The sequence below is a fragment of the Neoarius graeffei genome, chromosome 7 (assembly GCF_027579695.1).
Source record: "Neoarius graeffei isolate fNeoGra1 chromosome 7, fNeoGra1.pri, whole genome shotgun sequence".
Classification (NCBI taxonomy): Eukaryota; Metazoa; Chordata; class Actinopteri; order Siluriformes; family Ariidae; genus Neoarius; species Neoarius graeffei.
Genome location: NC_083575.1, coordinates 51,964,263 through 51,983,965, shown reverse-complemented (window position 1 = coordinate 51,983,965; position 19,703 = coordinate 51,964,263). Strand labels below are relative to the sequence as shown.

Sequence of the window (19,703 nt, the reverse complement as noted above, 5' to 3'; positions counted from 1 at the left end):
TCAACCGTCGACTGCGTACGACCTGCGGCGACCAAGCCATGCTCTGAGATCGCAGCACGGTCTTCCGGGAAGATTTCTCGGTGAAATGACCCCCTTAGTAACACCCTTCCAAAAGCCCAGATTCACATGCGGCACAACACAAACTACATCTTACCTTTAGATCCATCATCTTCCTCATCATCGTCATCTTTAATGATCAATCTCCCGTCTGATGTCACCTTGAACCCATGCTCAATCTTGGACGCCTTCTTCAAGTCAGGGTTGGTGGCTATAAGGAAATACAACTAAATGACCAAAATCTAATCTTAAATCTAATATATATCAACTAGTATTATTGTTTACTTCTTCTACTGAAAGATCAATAATTAAAAAAAAAAAAACTTACAAAGAACTCTCTGTGCTGCTTTAGGATCAAGGAAGTTGAGTGGTTCATCAGACACTCCTTCTTTCAGCCAGGCCTGTGCCTTTTGTTTAACTGGCTTCTTCTGGCCTTTTTTAGGCTTCTCGTCCTCTGAATCATTAGAGTCCGTCTCTGCCAGGATGTCCTCGATACTACAGGCACAGAGGAAAAGGAAGTTGATTTTAGTGCTTCCTTCTAGCTCAGTAATCTCTCCTCTAAACTCTAAAAATGCGTTGGACGTGAAAACATTTTCATTTTTATGACATGAGAAGAACATAGCTGTGCACGTTCACACCTTTAAAATAAATAAATAAATAAATAAATGAAAATAAAATAAATAAAAACCACAAGAGTGCTCTGAGAGGACAATATCCCCTGCTGGCAACTAGGCCATAACTCTGGTAAAATGCGATTGAATTGAATGAAATTGCAATATGCATATTACTGACATATAACACAGAATCCTGTCAAGTTTCATGACATTCTTCCAAAAGTTGTGAGAAGAGTTGATTTCAGAAGGTGAATACCCTTCCCGGAACAGACATTTTCATGACATAACTCCCCTTCAGGCCTTTCGGCCAGTGGGGGATAAAAATTGTGAGGGAAGTTGATTTCAGAAAGCAAGCGCACCTTGATGAAATTGCCAAAGTACAAGTTTGTTAATAATTAAGGGCATAACTCAGGTAAAATTTGCCCAAATTAAACGAAATTTCAATATGCGTATAACTGTCATATAACAAGGCCTTTTGCCAAGTTTGGTGAAATTCCTCCACAAATTGTGAAAGGAGTTGATTTCAGAAGAACATACACCCTCATGAAATTGTCAAAGTACAAGTTACAGTGATGCTTGAAAGTTTGTGAACCCTTTAGAATTTTCTATATTTCTGCATAAATACAGCCTAAAACATCATCAGATTTTCACACAAGTCCCAAAAGTAGATAAAGAGAACCCAGTTAAACAAATGAGACAAAAATATTATACTTGGTCATTTATTTATTTATTGAGGAAAACGAGCCAATATTACATATCTGTGAGTGGCAAAAGTATGTGAACCTTTGCTTTCAGTATCTGGTGTGACCCCCTTGTGCAGCAATAACTGCAACTAAACGTTTCTGGTAACTGTTGATCAGTCCTGCACACCGGCTTGGAGGAATTTTAGCCCATTCCTCCATACAGAACAGCTTCAACTCTGGGATGTTGGTGGGTTTCTTCACATGAACTGCTCAATTCAGGTCCTTCCACAACATTTCAACTGGATTAACATCAGGACTTTGACCTGGCCATTCCAAAACATTAACTTTATTCTTCTTTAACCATTCTTTGGTAGAATGACTTGTGTGCTTAGGGTTGTTGTCTTGCTGCATGACCCACCTTCTCTTTAGATTCAGTTCATGGACAGATGTCCTGACATTTTCCTTTAGAATTCGCTGGTATAATTCAGAATTCATTGTTCCATCAATGATGGCAAGCCGTCCTGGCCCAGATGCAGCAAAACAGGCCCAAACCATGATACTACCACCACCATGTTTCACAGACGGAATAAGGTTCTTATGCTGGAATGCAGTGTTTTCCTTTCTCCAAACATAACACTTCTCATTTAAACCAAAAATTTCTATTTTGGTCTCATCTGACCACAAAACATTTTTCCAATAGCCTTCTGGCTTGTCCACGTGATCTTTAGCAAACTGCAGACGAGCAGCAAATGTTCTTTTTGGAGAGCAGTGGCTTTCTCCTTGCAACCCTGCCATACACACCATGTTCAGTGTTCTCCTGATGGTGGACTCATGAACATTAACATTAGCCAATGTGAGAGAGGCCTTCAGTTGCTTAGAACTTACCCTGGGGTCCTTTGTGACCTCACCGACTATTACATGCCTTGCTCTTGGAGTGATCTTTGTTGGTTGACCACTCCTGGGGAGGGTAACAATGGTCTTGAATTTCCTCCATTTGTACACAATCTGTCTGACTGTGGATTGGTGGAGTCCAAACTCTTTAGAGATGGTTTTGTAACCTTTTCCAGCCTGATGAGCATCAACAACACTTTTTCTGAGGTCCTCAGAAATCTCCTTTGTTTGTGCCATGATACACTTCCACAAACATGTTGTGAAGATCAGACTTTGATAGATCCCTGTTCTTTAAATAAAACAGGGTGCCCACTCACACCTGGTTGTCATCCCATTGATTGAAAACACCTGACTCTAATTTCACCTTCAAATTAACTGCTAATCTTAGAGGTTCGCATACTTTTGCCACTCACAGATATGTAATATTGGATCATTTTCCTCAATAAATAAATGACCAAGTAGAATATTTTGTTTAACTGGGTTCTCTTTATCTATTTTTAGGACTTGTGTGAAAATCCGATGATGTTTTAGGTCATATTTATGCAGAAATATAGAAAATTCTAAAGGGTTCACAAACTTTCAAGCACCACTGTATTTAATCAAGGGTCAAAACTCTGGTAAAATTTTCACAAAAAAAATTAAATTGCAATACGAGTATTACCGTCATATAACAAGGCCTTTAGCCTTCATGAAATTGTCAAAGTATAATTTTGTTAATCAAGGGTTGTAACTCTGGTAAAATGTAACCGAATTTAACAAAATATGTGCATTACTGACACATAACAAAAAAATCCTGCCAAGTTGCGTGAAATTCTTCCAAAAATTGCGAGAGTAGTTGATTTCAGAAGGTGAGTACCCTTCCCGGGACGGACATCGCCACAACATAATCCCCCTTCAGGCCTTTCGGCTAGTGGGGCATACCCCCCCCCCCCAAAAAAAAAAAAAAAACACACACACAAACAAAAAACAAAAACAAAACAATGCACATTAAAAAGCTTGAGCACCTGTCAGTCTTGGCTTTAGGAGTGTCTTCCTCACTGTCTGAACCTTCCTCCTCTGTCTTTTTCAACAGTTTGTGTCTCTTCTTTCTGGCCTCAACTTTACGGATGTTTGCCAGCACTTTGTGAAATTCCACAGGCAGCATGCTCTTGACCAGCTCGAAGCTGAGCACACAGAGGTAAGCATGGACAGAACAATTCATTTAGAGTCATACACAGGGGAAAAGCACATCTTGAAGTGCAGCTTTGACAGGACTGTAGCTAACTTACCCAAACTTGCGAATTAATTTAGTGAAAATGTTTTTCAGCTTTGTCCTGCAGTACCTTCTCATATCGTCTTTCATAGCACCAATGCCCTCCATCTGACAGAGGATAAAACGTGGATATATAAAATGTTATTTGAGCCAAATATCTTCGAGTAAAACTAGCACTGGACAAAAAAAGAGGAAAATAGAGACAGAGATTACATATTTGGCTTCTATACTTACAATAACCGTCACATGACTGGCTAGAACTTTTACATCCAGGATGAAGATGATGACTTTGATAAAGGCTAAAGAGGCCCCGACAACCTCCCGTGTCCTGCAAGTGAGCAGCAAGCAGATGTTGTGCAGGAGTTGTTCCAGGGATGATATGTCCATGGAGTCTAAATAAAATTATGGTCAGAACCAGCCCTCTACACACAGTCCTGTTAGAATTATACTCTTTAGATACTTCTCTCCAAAACACTATGTTGGTTACCTTTGTACTGAAAGACAAGTCTGGTAAGGGCCAGTACAGTGCAGGTGATCATCGTGACTGATCCAGTGAGCCCAATGTACACATGGCCAAAGTACTCATTTAAGGCATCTGAAACATACAGGGATTTCAGGTGTTTTTAGCATAGCACAACATAAATAGACATGTCCACTTCACAGGTAGCCAATCACCGCATTTTTTTTTTTTGAGTTGCTCATACATCAAATGCTTACTGCCCAAATTTGTATGCATGACCAAAAAGTCAAACATTTGTTAACATACTCAGTATTTACAGATAGAGAAGAAAGAAGCTTCCCAACCAACCGTGTCCAATGCAACCTTCTTAACAGAACCACAAGCCAACTCTACATCAGATCTTGAAAAACTGCCATCATATTACAACCCGATTCTGTAAATTTGGACACTGTGTAAAATGTAAATAAAAACAGAATATGATGATTTGCAAATCTTGGAAACCCTACATTTCACTGAAAATAGTACAAAAAACAACATGTCAAATGTTGAAGCAGAGAAATTTCGTTTTTTTGAAAAATACACGCTCATTTTGAATTTGATGTCAGCAACACGTTTCAGAAAAGCTGGGGACAGGGGCAACAAAAGACTGAAGAAAGTTGTGTAATACAATCCCCCCAAAACAAACAAACAAACAAACAAACAAACAAACAAACAAACAAACAAACAAACAAACACCTCGTTTGGTTAATTGGCAACAGGTCAGTAACATGATTGGGTATAAAAAAAGCATCCCAGAGAGGCGGAGTCTCTCAGAAGTAAAGATGGGGAGGGATTCACCACTCTGTGAAAGACTGAGTGGGCAAAAAGTGCAACAATTCAAGAATAACTTTCCTCAATGTAAAATTGCAAAGAATTTGGGGATCACATCATCTATGGTACATAATATCATTAAAAGACTCAAAGAATCTGGAGAAATCTCTGTATGCAAGAGACAAGGCTGAAAACTGACATTGGATGCCTGTGATCTTCAGGCCCTCAGGCGACACTGCATTAAAAGCAGACATGTCTGTAGTGGAAATCACTGTATGGGCTCAGGAACATTTCAGAAAACCATCATCCGTGAAAACAGTTCATTTCTGCATCCACAAACGCAAGTTAAAACCATATATAAACAATATCCAGAAACACCACCACCTTCTCTGGGCCTGAGCTCTTTTACGATGGACTGAGGCGAAGTGGAAAATTGTCCCGAGGTCTGACGAATCAAAAGTGGAAATTATTTTTAGAAAATCACGGACACCGCGTCCTCCAGGCTAAAGAAAAGAGGGACCATTCGGCTTATCATCAGTGCACGGTTCAAAAGCCAGCGTCTGTGATGGTATGAGAGTGCATTAGTGCACATGACATGAGTAGCTTGTACATCTGAGAAGGCAACATTAATGCTGAATGATATATATACACACACACGTTTCACAGCAATATGCTGCCATCCAGACAAAATCTTTCAGGGAAGGCCTTCCTTCTTTCAGCAAGATAATGCCAAACCGCTTTCTGCACATATTAAAACTGCATGGCCCCATAGTAAAAGAGTCCGGGTGCTGAACTGGCCTGCTTGCAGTCCAGACCTACTGTATCTCCTATTTAAAACATTCAGCGCAGTATGAAGCGCAAAATACGACAAAGGAGACCCCGAACTGTTGAGTAACTGAAACTGCATATCAGGCAAGAATGGGACATTTCTCTTTCAAAACTGCAGCAATTGGATCAGTTCCCAAACATTTATAGAGTGTTGTTAAAAGTAGAGGTGATGCAACACAGTGGTAAATATGCCCTGTCCCAACTTTTTTTGAAACGTGTTGCTGACATCAAATTCAAAATGAGCAAATATTTAAAAAAAAAAAATCTATAAAATCTCCGTTTCAACATTTGATATGTTACCTTTGTACCATTTTCAATGAAACACAGGGTTTCCATGATTTGCAAATCTTCACATTCTGTTTTTATTTAAGTTTTACATAGTGTCCCAAATTTATGGAATTGGGGTTGGATTAATGATGACTGACTTGGCCAAGTAATGGGATCTGAAGTAGCTTTTACATGGGCTATGGAAAGGCCACATACTCTTAATCCATTGCAAATCCAATATCCATAAATTATAAGTATTTATCCATAGGGAAAGAAAAATAAATAAATAAATGAATAAATAAATATATAGGTCAGGGATACAATGCATCTACGGACGTAGCATATAGCATGCTTACTTGTGCACAGGGCCTGCAGGTATTGTCAAGTAAAATGTAAATTATTTTATGCCACTTCAAATATAATTTACATTTGCAATAAAAGTACACTAAATATAAACACCTCTTCTTTTCAGATATTTGGAAAAAGACAGATTAAATGTTCACTTTAAAAACACCAATACAACGAAAGCCCTGTTACTGCAAGTTACTATAACACCTTGTCCTAACAGCCACCATCGTATTACCACCACCAGAGGATAACCGGTGGCAGAATACTTGTAGTGATCACACAAAAGCATCTACATGCATCCCAGACAGCAAGGAAGGACCGCCCAACTGACTGCATCATTACCTGAGCTGGAAAATATGTAATCACTGCGAGATGATCTGTAAATCATTGTTTGGCAATTACAATGAACAGCAGAGCTCTCCACCACTTATGCCGCTTTTCCACTACCAACGTGGCGGAGTTGGGCTGAGCCGTGCGGTGCTGAGTTGGGCTGAGTCGAGCTGAGTGGGACTGTTGGAGTTGCATTTCGACTACAACCGCGCTGAACCGTGCTGGCTGGAAGTGGGTGGACACATTGGGTGGAGTTAGCGAAAGTGGGTGGACGTCACGTGATGTCGTTAGGCGGCGCAAACAGTGACATCAGTGACCTTTTAAGCGGTAGTCTCGTGACCCGGAGAGTAAACAATAAACATGGAGGACATGGAGTCGTTAGTGTTGCTGGTCTTGGTGCTGTGGCTTGTTGTCACCGACAACGCCAACAGATACTGGCAAGAGCATATAGATGAGGCGAGGCGCATAAGGCTTCATAATTCTCGTAATTCGTAATTATTCTTCTTCCGGGTTTACGGTGTTTACAGATACCAGCGCGCTCGCGGGGCGTGTGTGGGCATGCAAGGACACTCCTCCTCACCAATCAGTGCACAGGGGAGTGTCTCCTCACGCCCCTAGCCTCACTCAGCTCGGTTTGGCTCGCTTCAGCCCCACTCCAAAACTGTGTGAGTTCTGGGTGCTGAGTAGGGCTGAAGCGAGCTGAGTCATGCTGCTCTGAGGTAGTCGAAACGCGAGCCGTGTCGGGCTAAAGTGAGCTGAAAAAGGGTAGTGGAAAAGGGCCATAAGCTAATGAATAAAGAGAATGCATCTATGAATGCAGCTTCATTAACAGCCCATGCAGTGAAAACATTTGAAAGAGTCAGTACAGGTACAGGAGATAGGATCTGCTAGACATTTCTGCCTGAAAACAAATGCACTGGTGACACATTCAAAATGCCATGTGTAAACAGATACAGGTCATTTCATCCAATGACCTTTTCATCCAATAGTTAAGACATTTCGTCCAGAGCCTTTCATACGCACTATCAATTATTTTATATTTCAGGTATTTGTTTGTTCGTTCGAAAAAAGGAAGAATTCTCAAAGGAATTTGACTGAAGCAAAACACATTTTTGCAGCGTGTAGTTTAACCACTCGCCACTCACCAAATGCAAGTTGTGAAATCTAATGGCGAGTAAAGATTGCCCCAGACTCACCTTTCTCGGCAAGTGTGGTCAAAATGATGGGTTCTTATCTAATATTCACATAAAATCCAAGAAACATTCGACAAAAACTCCTTCCTTGCGCATGTTGGGGGCCGCCACTGAAAAATGAAAACAAAACCGGAAATGATGGGAATCAGCGAGTGTCAGCTTCAGGCGTGTTCGGCTGGGGCCGCTTGTGGGGAGAGATCATTTTTATTAGACCAAATTACCTAGAAAATCTATACTCGTATGAGTCACACTTGTCAGATATCCTTTTTTGAGGCCCCAACTATAATGTAGGTGTCAGTCCTGCGCGCTTTGGCACGTGCACCTGAAGGACTCTCGGGCGCACTCTGGACTGCACGCACGCCGAGCCGACTCTCGCACATGCGCGGTTAATGAGGCTCACCTGCACATGATCAAGAGGCATTAGTGTGCCTATATAAAGACTGAGAAAGCGCATGTTTGGTGTGAAGTATTACGCCACATCGGTGCACATTACCGAGCCTTAGGCCCAATCCCAATTCTAATTTCTACCCCTACCCCTCCGCCTTCCCCTTGGCCCTTCCCCTTGAAACTGAGCTACAAGGGATAGGGCTTGAAATTCAACCCTTACGTATTGGGATAGCCCTTCAACGATCGCATACGTCATCGCGTACCTCCGTCAGCGTTTACGTTAGCAAAACGCGACCAAATGCGTCATTGGCTGCGACCAGCCGCTACAGTCAGAGCCAGAACAGAAATCTCTGCTGGCAGGGTGTGATTTGTTAACTAACACCACTGAATGGGATATCTTTGGCGCTTCGTGCACCACATCCGACAGAATGAGGTGTCAGAACACTCATGTAAACAATAAAAGCGAGAATAACAGAACAAAACGTACGCAGTCAAGCAACCGAAAACAATACTCACTCCCAAAGCTTTTTAGCAGCAGCTTGGATTTCAGAAATCGCTGCTCATTCTCAGCTCGAAAGCGAATCAAGCGGCGTGTTTCCTCTGGATAACAACTTAAAACACGTAAATAATGGAGAAAATACATTTATGACAATCTTTCGCCGCGGGAACCGCCATCTTTCTGAAATCCGCATGAAATCTCGCTGAAATCCGCATGGCATTGTGGGAAGTCACTCAAACCCCTTTGTTCGGAGTCTGCTCCAGGAAAATCTCCGTTTGGAGGGGTACAGAAGCCCTACCCCTTCCCCTACCCCTCTGCGTTAACTGGGATTGGGATACCCCTACCCCTTCACGTGAACGCGCAAAATGGAGGGGAAGGGCCAAGGGGTTGGTCCAAGGGGTGAAATGGGATTCGGCCTTAGTCTCCCGTGTAGATGCCCTGGTTTTCCGATTCGGTTTCCTGTTCTTAGTTTCTGATTTTTTCTTGATCTTGTCGCAGATATAAAATAACTGATAGTGCGTATGAAAAAGGCTTTGGACAAAATGTCTCAACTATTGGATGAAATGGTCATTGGACGAAGTGTCCTGATCCCGTGTAAACGGTTAGGAGTTTGTGAACGGATCAACCGAGACAGATCTTAAGACCAGGTGTGAACAGGGCCACAGAGGAAGCATGCATTTGCCTTCACCCTCACTGACTAGGAGCTCTAATAAGATAGGAGAGAGCTCGCAGGTGACCAAATTGGGGAGAAAACGGGATTTTTAAAAAAAAACCACAAAACCCACCCCACTAACAGAAAGGGGACAAGTACTACTTATACAATTCTGATAGATAACTAATTTTGCATAACCAACAAGGACCCAACATAGCCTGAGAAATGAAATATCTTCTCAGAGCATTACGATCTGATACGTTCTGATTTGTATAACAAGCGTTATTGAATTATGGGTACTTTTATCTCAGCTATTCTGTAAGACAAACCTGCAACACACAACACTTTACAATCACTCAGTTTGCTGTGCTCAGTGTGTAAAAATCAATCAGACTTACCTTTGGCGTTTTCAGAGAACCGGATAAAAGCATTGCCAATATCCACCAAGAGGGAGTAGGCATTTTTGCGCGCTCCGATAGAGACTTCCTTCGTGCAAATTATAACCTGATAAGACATTAATTAGCATTATGAATATCCTGAAACACACAGAACTAGACGGGGGGGTTATCATATGTGTGTGTGCGCGCACGCTACCTCAGGGAGAAGTGCAGTGATGAAGTCCTTGTGTTCTTCATTCAGCTGCTTCACAATGTGACTAAGGCATTTCAGTCTGGGCTGTACAATAACAGGAGGGAAAAAAGTCAGCTAGAGTAATGTAATATATATATATGTGTGTGTTTCAGCACCATCCGGGTAAACATTCAGACACTGATGTCCCCGCAGAGTTCTTACTCTTTTGGCAGGTGAGGACGCGCTCTTCAGACTGTCCAGAAGGACAACCTTGAGCTGTTCCAGATTTGCAATGACGAAACTCTTACACGGTTCTCTCTCTCCGCCACACATCTCCTCTAACACCCGGTACGCTTTCTTCTGAATACCAGACTCCTTACTCTGAGCAGGCATCCACAGACACAAACAAACACATTACAACCAGCTATAAGTGAAATTTAGACTGCATGGTTTGAAACCGAATATCTGTGAGCCATACTTGCAAATGGGGTTTGATTTGTTCACATGTTTGTGCCATAGCCTCCTCGTCCACAAACGCAGACATGGCTACCACTAAATCCATCACAGTAAGCCTGGGGAAAGCAATCAGATACAATCAGATACAGCAGCTGCACACTGAACGGTGCTTAGTCTCATCAATTTATAAAATGAGATTTAAATTTCTAATATTCTCGTTTTTATATTATTTATATATGCTTCTGAACCACCTTTTTCATAAAAGGCAAGTCTCTTTAGTAACTGAGGGCTTTAGTAGTAACTAAGGTGAACTTTATTTACAGTGGTGCTTGAAAGTTTGTGAACCCTTTAGAATTTTCTATATTCCTGCATAAATATGACCTAAAACATCATCAGATTTTCACACAAGTCCTAAAAGTAGATAAAGAGAACCCAGTTAAACAAATGAGACAAAAATATTATACTTGGTCATTTATTTATTGAGGAAAATGATCCAATATTACGTATCTGTGAGTGGCAAAAGTATGTGAACCTTTGCTGTCAGTATCTGGTGTGACCCCCTTGTGCAGCAATAACTGTAACTAAACATTTCCGGTAACTGTTGATCAGTTCTGCACACCGGCTTGGAGAAATTTTAGCCCATTCCTCTGTACAGAACAGCTTCAACTCTGGGATGTTGACCCACCTTCTCTTGAGATTCAGTTCATGGACAGATGTCCTGACATTTTCCTTTAGAATTTGCTGGTACAATTCAGAATTCATTGTTCCATCAATGATGGCAAGCCGTCCTGGCCCAGATGCAGAAAAACAGGCCCAAACCATGATACTACTACCACCATGTTTCACAGATGGGATAAGGTTCTTATGCTGGAATGTAGTGTTTTCCTTTCTCCAAACATAACGCTTCTCATTTAAACCAAAAAATTCTATTTTGGTCTCATCCGTCCACAAAACATTTTTCCAACAGCCTTCTGGCTTGTTCACGTGATCTTTAGCAAACTGCAGACGAGCAGCAATGTTCTTTTTGGAGAGCAGTGGCTTTCTCCTTGCAACCCTGCCATGCACACCATTGTTGTTCAGTGTTCTCCTGATGGTGGACTCATGAACATTAGCCAATGTGAGAGAGGCCTTCAGTTGCTTAGAACTTACCCTGGGGTCCTTTGTGACCTCGCCGACTATTACACGCCTTGCTCTTGGAGTGATCTTTGTTGGTCGACCACTCCTGGGGAGGGTAACAATGGTCTTGAATTTCCTCCATTTGTACACAATCTGTCTGACTGTGGATTGATGGAGTCCAAACTCTTTAGAGATGGTTTTGTAACCTTTTTCAGCCTGATGAGCATCAACAACGCTTTTTCTGAGGTCCTCAGAAATCTCCTTTGTTCGTGCCATGATACACTTCCACGAACATGTGTTGTAAAGATCAGATTTTGATAGATCCCTGTTCTTTAAATAAAACAGGGTGCCCACTCACACCTGATTGTCATCCCATTGATTGAAAACACCTGACTCTAATTTCACCTTTAAATTAACTGCTAATCCTAGAGGTTCACATACTTTTGCCACTCACAGATATGCAATATTGGATCATTTTCCTCAATAAATAAATGACCAAGTATAATATTTTTGTCTCATTTGTTTAACTGGGTTCTCTTTATCTACTTTTAGGACTTGTGTAAAAATCTTATGATGTTTTAGGTCATATTTATGCAGAAATATAGAAAATTCTAAAGGGTTCACAAACTTTCAAGCACCACTGTATACGGCACCTTTCAGACACTTAAAAGTAGACGGCCTTTCGATTTCGTGAAATTTAGTTCCCTCTGAAATTTGGTCAATGTGATACATGTTTGTTTCTGTAATATCTATGGAAAAAACCCAGGCCATTCTGTGGCTGGGAAGTTATTTAATTTGAGCGGATTCCCAAGCAAATAATGTACATGAAATCGCTCTCTTCTTGCAGTCAAGCAGACAGAGAAGTCCGGTGTGCGCATGTGTAGGTTTACCTTTAGGCGTCATCATCATCCATTTCTCTTGGATTTTACAGCATCCAGTGTTGCATTACTGCCATCTACAGGTTTACCTTGACTGTGCACTGACCGTTACATCATTCAGTTGCTAAACGAACAGCTGATCACACTGAGGTACTCGCTGACCGCCGATCTTTATTAGTCTGGTCCTGTGTTTCCTTTCCTTCACAACATAACGTCTTTGCTTCTCGCTTTCCGTTACTGTAGCCGGTCTTTCACGGTTCATTCACATCCGCCATTTTCCTCTCCTGTTTCAAATTTGTATCCCACAATGCCTTGTACAAACGGGGAAAGCCTACCACGCGATGCATGACGTAGTATCTCGCATTGCATCATGATGAAGCGAGAAATAATAGAGAATTTAGGGCCACGTGGCTCTAAATTCATTCATTCATTGTACCAGAATTCGAATTCAGTAGCTGTCGGTCCACTAAACAAAAATAATTGGGTGTCAGGGAAAATTATTTTTATGACCTAAACCTGAAAAGTCTGAAAGGCAGTCTACTTTTAAATGCAGCTCAAAGTATTTCACAAAAAATGCAAATAAAATACACACAAAAAAAGTAAACAATAAGGGATTGTTTGGATTAATAAGATAGGAACAAACTTAAAAAGAGGATGTCTTAAGCAGCTTTTTAAAAATACTAAGAGAAGAAGCCTGATGATGAAGGGCAGGTTACTCCACATCTTTGGTGCATAAAAACAAAAGGCCACTTCTTCATAGTTCTTGTATTTTACTTTTGGAAAATGTTAAGCAATCCAGCATTTGATGATCTTAAAAAGTGTTCATAAGATTAAAACAAAATTAGGATTTTCTCTCTCATCTAGTTTTCAAGGAATTCTTTGAAAAGTACAATAAAAAGCAGACTGGCACTAAAGCAGTGTTTAGCTGGAGGCCATTTGACACTGTGTGTGCAGGGAATGTGAAGTTGTATTTACCGTGTGAACTCGGAGCTGTCGGGACTGCTCAGCCTCTCCAAGGCTTTTTGAAGAAATGAACCTACCATCTAAAAAAATAAAAAATAAAAAAAAACACACACTTATTAAACCAGCTTGACAATTAGATTCCTTATAATTCTTTAGAATATCAAGTTTACATACGACTTGAACTACAGTAGGTTGAGTAGAAGGTAAAAAGGTGAGCTACCTTGTGATCGGTGACCGAGAGGTAAGCTCTGATGGTGTCGAGCACAGCCAGCCTGGATGGGTCGCTTTCTCCAGGTGCTAGCTGCTGTGTGTGCACGTTAAACAGAATGGGCAAAAAGTTCTTAGCGTAGCGGCCCACTTCCGCCTTCTCCTCATCTGCAGCAAAGGACAAACAAGCTCATTATTACTCTGTAGTATGCAAGTGTATAGAGGGATACACACAAACCCCACTGTTCAGACTGTCACATTAGTTAACGGGACATTTGCAAGTGCGTCTTTGCCAGTGACAGTAAATGTACTGCAGCTAGGAGTGGTATAAACAAACAGTCACTGAGGGCTCCTGCGCCAGCTGTATAGTAATACAGTAATATTATCTTTTGCCAAAACAGTGAGCCTATGTTAGGGTGTGGGCCTCTGCCTGGGCATGTACCGTAGGATATCATTTAGGACCCCCAAAGGCACAGGAAAATAAGCAGAAATGGGTGTGTTTATCTTTTGCTACACTGCGTTAATATTGTAGCGGAGAGTTTGATGTTTTTAGAGTGTTATTCACGTCTGAAATCCATTACTGTATGAGGAAAAGCACAGAAAAGATCAATTTTCATTCCCACTTAGTCTTCCAGAACAGAAAAGTAACAGGTACCATATATACCCACCTAATTATATTAAATGTAATGCTATGGAGTGTGAACCATGCGAGCCCAAATCTCATCTCATCTCATCTCATCTCATCTCATCTCATCTCATCTCATCTCATTATCTCTAGCCTATCCCAGCTGACTACGGGCGAAAGGCGGGGTACACCCTGGACAAGTCGCCAGGTCATCACAGGGCTGAAACATGGACACAACCATTCACACTCACATTCACACCTACGGTCAATTTAGAGTCACCAGTTAACCTAACCTGCATGTCTTTGGACTGTGGGGGAAACCGGAGCACCCGGAGGAAACCCACGCGGACACGGGGAGAACATGCAAACTCCGCACAGAAAGGCCCTCGCCAGCCCCGGGGCTCGAACCCGGACCTTCTTGCTGTGAGGCGACAGCGTTAACCACTACACCACCGTGCCACCCGCGAGCCCGAATGTAATGTATAATTCATGAGATGGCAAGTCCATTGTTGTGAAAAGCCCAAGGCAAGATTTTAGCGAATTAGCACCATGGCACAAGTCAAACTGTATCATTTCTCTGTTGACAGAGTTGTCTTCCTGTTTCTGAACATTTGTTTTGTTCAAGCAAAGGCTATTTATAACAACATTTTTGCTTATACAGTGTACATACAGTGCTTATACACTGTATCCACACTCACTCAAGCATACAAGCATTACCCCTCGAACTACAGCTCCCACATAACCACGCACAGCTGCTTACAATTTCACTTATTACTCGCCTTATTAAAAAACCCAACTTCTGTTAATTTGTCTTAATTTCTTTATTTTCCATGCCAATGCTCATTTGTGTTCCTCACTTCTACTGTTGTCTTTTCACGCCTGGTGTCTTTTTGTTGCTTTGATTATCCTATGTAAATAATGGTTCTGCATTTGCATCCATCTCCAACCACAACCATGATAAAAAAATATATATATATTAAGTGGAAATGTTAGAATCCGGTTCATTTGAGAGAGAGAGAGAGAGAGAGAGAGCACGCACATTCATGTATCTTTTTATAGTATACTGTTATAACTTTTCGTTTATTATTAGTTACTGTTGATATTGTGTGTAGTTTATAAATGAAACTTTATCACAGGCATGCGAGTACATGGAAAAAATAAGCTTTATATACACTACTGTTCAAAAGTTTGGGGTCACCCAGACAATTTTGTGTTTTCCATGAAAAGTCACACTTTTATTTACCACCATAAGTTGTAAAATGAATAGAAAATATAGTCAAGACATTTTTCTGGCCATTTTGAGCATTTAATCGACCCCACAAATGTGATGCTCCAGAAACTCAATCTGCTCAAAGGAAGGTCAGTTTTATAGCTTCTCTAAAGAGCTCAACTGTTTTCAGCTGTGCTAACATGATTGTACAAGGGTTTTCTAATCATCCATTAGCCTTCTGAGGCAATGAGCAAACACATTGTACCATTAGAACACTGGAGTGAGAGTTGCTGGAAATGGGCCTCTATACACCTATGGAGATATTGCACCAAAAACCAGACATTTGCAGCTAGAATAGTCATTTACCACATTAGCAATGTATAGAGTGGATTTCTGATTAGTTTAAGGGTGGTTCTCCACTATAGTTGCAAATTGGGATATGGACCTTGAGCAAACTGATAAATTCATAAGGCAGAATTCTGGTAGCCAATTTTGGAGTTTTATCAAAGTATCTTCTTATTGCTCGATATGGCAAAATTCAAGGTCAAAGGTCAAGGTTGCCCTTGTCTCTGTCAGTACACAAACAGGTCTCTGAAATGCCTAATAAATCCATAATCTCTGACCAAAATCAAAATGTAATTGACTAGAGCTGGGTATCACCAGATACCTCACGATACTATGGCGATATTTTGCCCACGATAACGATAATATCACAGTACAGCGATTCTGCGATAATCGATATATTGCAAGAAATTTCAACCACATCACGATATCTGTGTCACTGAAGAAAATCAGAATTTATTGACCACTGTAAAATTACGTTTCATATACATAACTACACGCTCTTGCCAGACATATATTTGTCTCTATTCCACTGCTGGCAAAACCAAGAGTTGCTTCACTACAACATACAGAAAATTCCCATTTCTGTGCTAGTATTATCAACTTTTCTGTAAGCATGGACACATCAGTGCTGCTTAACAAGCAGAATCAAATTGTTTTATGAAAACTTAAAACTTGCACTGCAGACTGCACATACATTTCAATGCTAACACTAATATCAATTTGTTCTTTGTAAACTTGAGAACATATACCGGAGAACATTTAACTTGTGCTTATTTTGCAGGAACAACACACTGTCTGGAACACATTGAAAAGTGCAGTGGGCATCTTAATTGGAGCATCTTAATTTAATTGGAGCAAAACAGGTTTTGCAAAATGCATTCTCTTCGTCCGGCTCACTGTTTTTTTTTTCTCCTTTCCTTTGGAATCCAAAGTGCCTCCAAACATCTGCCTTAAAGTTCGGCGGCGTCTCTAGGTTTATGTTAACAGCCATGCTTGCCTGTTTTTTTTCCTCACTGCAACCGCCGGGGAAAAAAGAGAAGACGAAGAGTGCCTTGCAGTGAGGTAGCGGCACAGCGACACCTCACGGAGCAGAGGTGCGGAAGTCGTACTGGATTTACAACCCGTCTGAAACATGATTTTATTATTTGAAAAAATATCGATATTCAAATTTTGAGTATCGATATTGAATCGGAAGACAAAGTATCGCGATATATCGCCGTATCGATATTTTTGCACACCCCTATAACTGACCCCAATTACAAATCTGGGCCTTATTATAAATAATTCTATTTGAAAATGTATATTTATCACAATAGAACAATAAATATATGTATTAAAAGGGTGCAGCATTTGTGTACTGACAGCATGTTTGTGTACTGACGTTCAAAAATAAGACAACGAAGTTGATTATTTGAGCAGAACAGTAATAGATTTAATTTTTGAACCTCAAAAATGGCAACAACATTAACCATGTGTTAACAAAATTAGGAACAAAACATAAGAACCTAAGGCAACATTTCATGACACCAATTATAAAGTAGCCTAATTAACATTTCCTCACTTTTCTAAATTTGCCCGTGCTTTTGACATTTTAGTCAATCCAAACAATGTCCAAATTCATGACTACACCAGGCGCTGGATAAATGTCCCAATCACTACACCAAATCTGGGTGATTTTTTACTAGTTGGGCCCATGTAGATGTAGGAATCATCATGTGCCTAGAGTTCTTGGAATTTCTGGTGACGGGGACACTCTCAGAAATTGACTAGGCCTAATCAGAAAACCTTTAAAGATATCCTGGTAGGATACATGTACTAGGTATAGGCCTATATACTAGTAGGTTGACAAAAGGGATCGAGAGACATCAAACTGTCATCCTATCAAATTGGTCAATACACTAACACAAGAGTCAGTACACAAACAGACCCCGGTGTTAGTGTATGGACTGTTAGTGTATGGACAAATAGTTCATCATCTGGTCACCAGGGTGCAGATGTGTATATGATGCCTGTGCATTGTAGTCTAGTTGAAAGGTCTTCTAACTCACATTCATGGCACAAACATGTTTTCATGACAAAGCTGGGCCTACATCATTCTAGAAGTGTTAGTGTATTGACTGCTATTATAAATTGCCATACAAACCTGAACAATGCTGGAAAACTACCACAATATGAAATTCAATGTTTCCCTCCCTTGAACTTGTGGGATTCCCACAATGCACTGCAGTCATCTCATTAGAATAGTTCTGTCCATTTTCCCCAGGTGTCTCTAGTTAGTACCGTTAGCGTACTGACTTAATTACTTGGGACACCAAAAATCAATTTCTTGGCGGGAAAATTTCTGACTAGTATTGGAAATATTTTCAAAATGTGCTTTTCTTCATGCTGCATGGACAATATTGATCATATTTAAATGGGTGACACAAAATAATAACACCAATAAATATTTTTCAGCAAGGGTTTATTTTCCTTCTGGGATGTATGAGACACGCATTTTGGACCCCCTTGGGTATTTCCAATGAAAAATTCTACCAACACTATTATATTTGAGTGGATAAAATTGAATATCAATTAATTTTTATAATCAATAGGAAGGCATATGAACACAGACACCCTGATTTTATTTAAAGGCCTGGTCTCAGAATACTTGTTAAGTGAGGTGACACCAATTTGCAACTATGGTGGAGAACCACCCTTAAAGTGATCTTCATTGAAAAGAACAGCGCTTTTCTTTCAAAAATAAGGACATTTCAAAGTGACCCCAAACTTTTGAACGGTAGTGTGCAGTTTGCACCTATCCACGGTTTCAGCTACCTGCTTGCGGTTTTGAATTCACCACTGATTGTTCTACACTGAGGCAGTATAAATAGTGCTGTTGCAATATCATTTATGTCACGACTGGTCACAACTGATGGTGATAAAAGATTTCTGTAAATGTTATTAGGTCACCATGGGGTAGATTAACATTTCAACTGTGCCCACAGGACACCATTCCTGCATAACAACAACAGAAAATAAATGGTTTTCACTGTGAGTGGGAATGGGGTAATAGGGACGTGTGGGTGAGGCCAGAAGGGTTTGGTGTACATCATAGTATCGAGTAACAGGAAATAGACTCCTGCTTTCGAAAAATTGCCCATTGATACAGTTTTCTAAAATAAAATCACCTCTGGATAATGGGTGTGTGTGTGTGTGTGTGTGTGTGTGTGTGTGTGTGTGTGTGTACACATGCACGCACAGCGCTGAATGCTGAACAGCCACATAGTTACCGACCTGTCTCACAGCTCTTGTGGATGAGTGTGCGCAGGCCTTGGTAGATACACATGCGGAGATCAGGGCGCTCAGTGATTGCCATACCCAGCGAGCGGGCAATTCCCTTAAATGAGCTGACCAAGTCAGTGGGCTTAGTGCAAAACCCAGGAAGCATCGACCAGATCTGAGGTAGAAAAATCACAAACAATATAAATGTGTATATGCATTTATAAATCAAGAAATAACTTTAAAATCCATCTGTGAATCTTAACCAGGTGTATGGATTGTCAATGTTACCTGCAGCTGTAAGGTCTGATATACTTTTGCCACGAGCTTCTGTCCCGTCTTCTCCAACTCATCGGCTGGAAAAGAAAATCCATCAGAGTCAGAAAACATTCGATCTAAACTGAAAAACACTTTACACAAGTACAAAGTCAACATATGCATTCGGAGTGTAACGTAATGAAAGCAGAGGTTTTTCAAATCTCTAAAAAGGTGCGTGTATGCCCTCTTGGGGAATGCACTGACCTCTCTGTTTTAGTGTGGATGCCAGGGGAAGGAAGTAAGTGGTGAAGTATGCCAGCTGGGTGTTCTTTACATTGTCTCTGATGACTGGGATCAGCCAGCTGCGTGGGAACTCCAGGTCATCACTGAAAGAAAAACAAACAACAACACACAAAAACCAACACTCAGGCCAAATCAGAACACCACACCTCCTTACTGGAGGATAACCTAGTATAACAGGAGAACAGTTTGAACCAGGTAAACTGGGTTTCCTGGTATGTAATAATGCAGTATATAATAGCAGCA

At 40.8% G+C, this 19,703-nt stretch overlaps 1 protein-coding gene across 1 annotated transcript in view; it reads right to left on the bottom strand.

Annotated features, from left to right (window-relative positions):
- The window catches only part of rrp12 (ribosomal RNA processing 12 homolog), a 50,708-nt gene that overhangs the window by 4,629 nt on the left and 26,376 nt on the right, over window positions 1-19,703 (bottom strand). The window contains exons 15-29 of the mRNA XM_060925909.1: window positions 19,422-19,543; window positions 19,191-19,255; window positions 18,915-19,077; window positions 13,475-13,629; window positions 13,267-13,334; window positions 10,320-10,413; window positions 10,064-10,222; window positions 9,866-9,946; window positions 9,670-9,775; window positions 3,985-4,092; window positions 3,732-3,889; window positions 3,514-3,605; window positions 3,250-3,408; window positions 386-552; window positions 155-268 (exon numbers count right to left, since the gene is read on the bottom strand). Of these exons, the coding sequence (XP_060781892.1) occupies window positions 155-268; window positions 386-552; window positions 3,250-3,408; window positions 3,514-3,605; window positions 3,732-3,889; window positions 3,985-4,092; window positions 9,670-9,775; window positions 9,866-9,946; window positions 10,064-10,222; window positions 10,320-10,413; window positions 13,267-13,334; window positions 13,475-13,629; window positions 18,915-19,077; window positions 19,191-19,255; window positions 19,422-19,543 (1,811 nt within the window). The remainder of the gene's footprint in view (window positions 1-154; window positions 269-385; window positions 553-3,249; window positions 3,409-3,513; window positions 3,606-3,731; window positions 3,890-3,984; window positions 4,093-9,669; window positions 9,776-9,865; window positions 9,947-10,063; window positions 10,223-10,319; window positions 10,414-13,266; window positions 13,335-13,474; window positions 13,630-18,914; window positions 19,078-19,190; window positions 19,256-19,421; window positions 19,544-19,703) is intronic.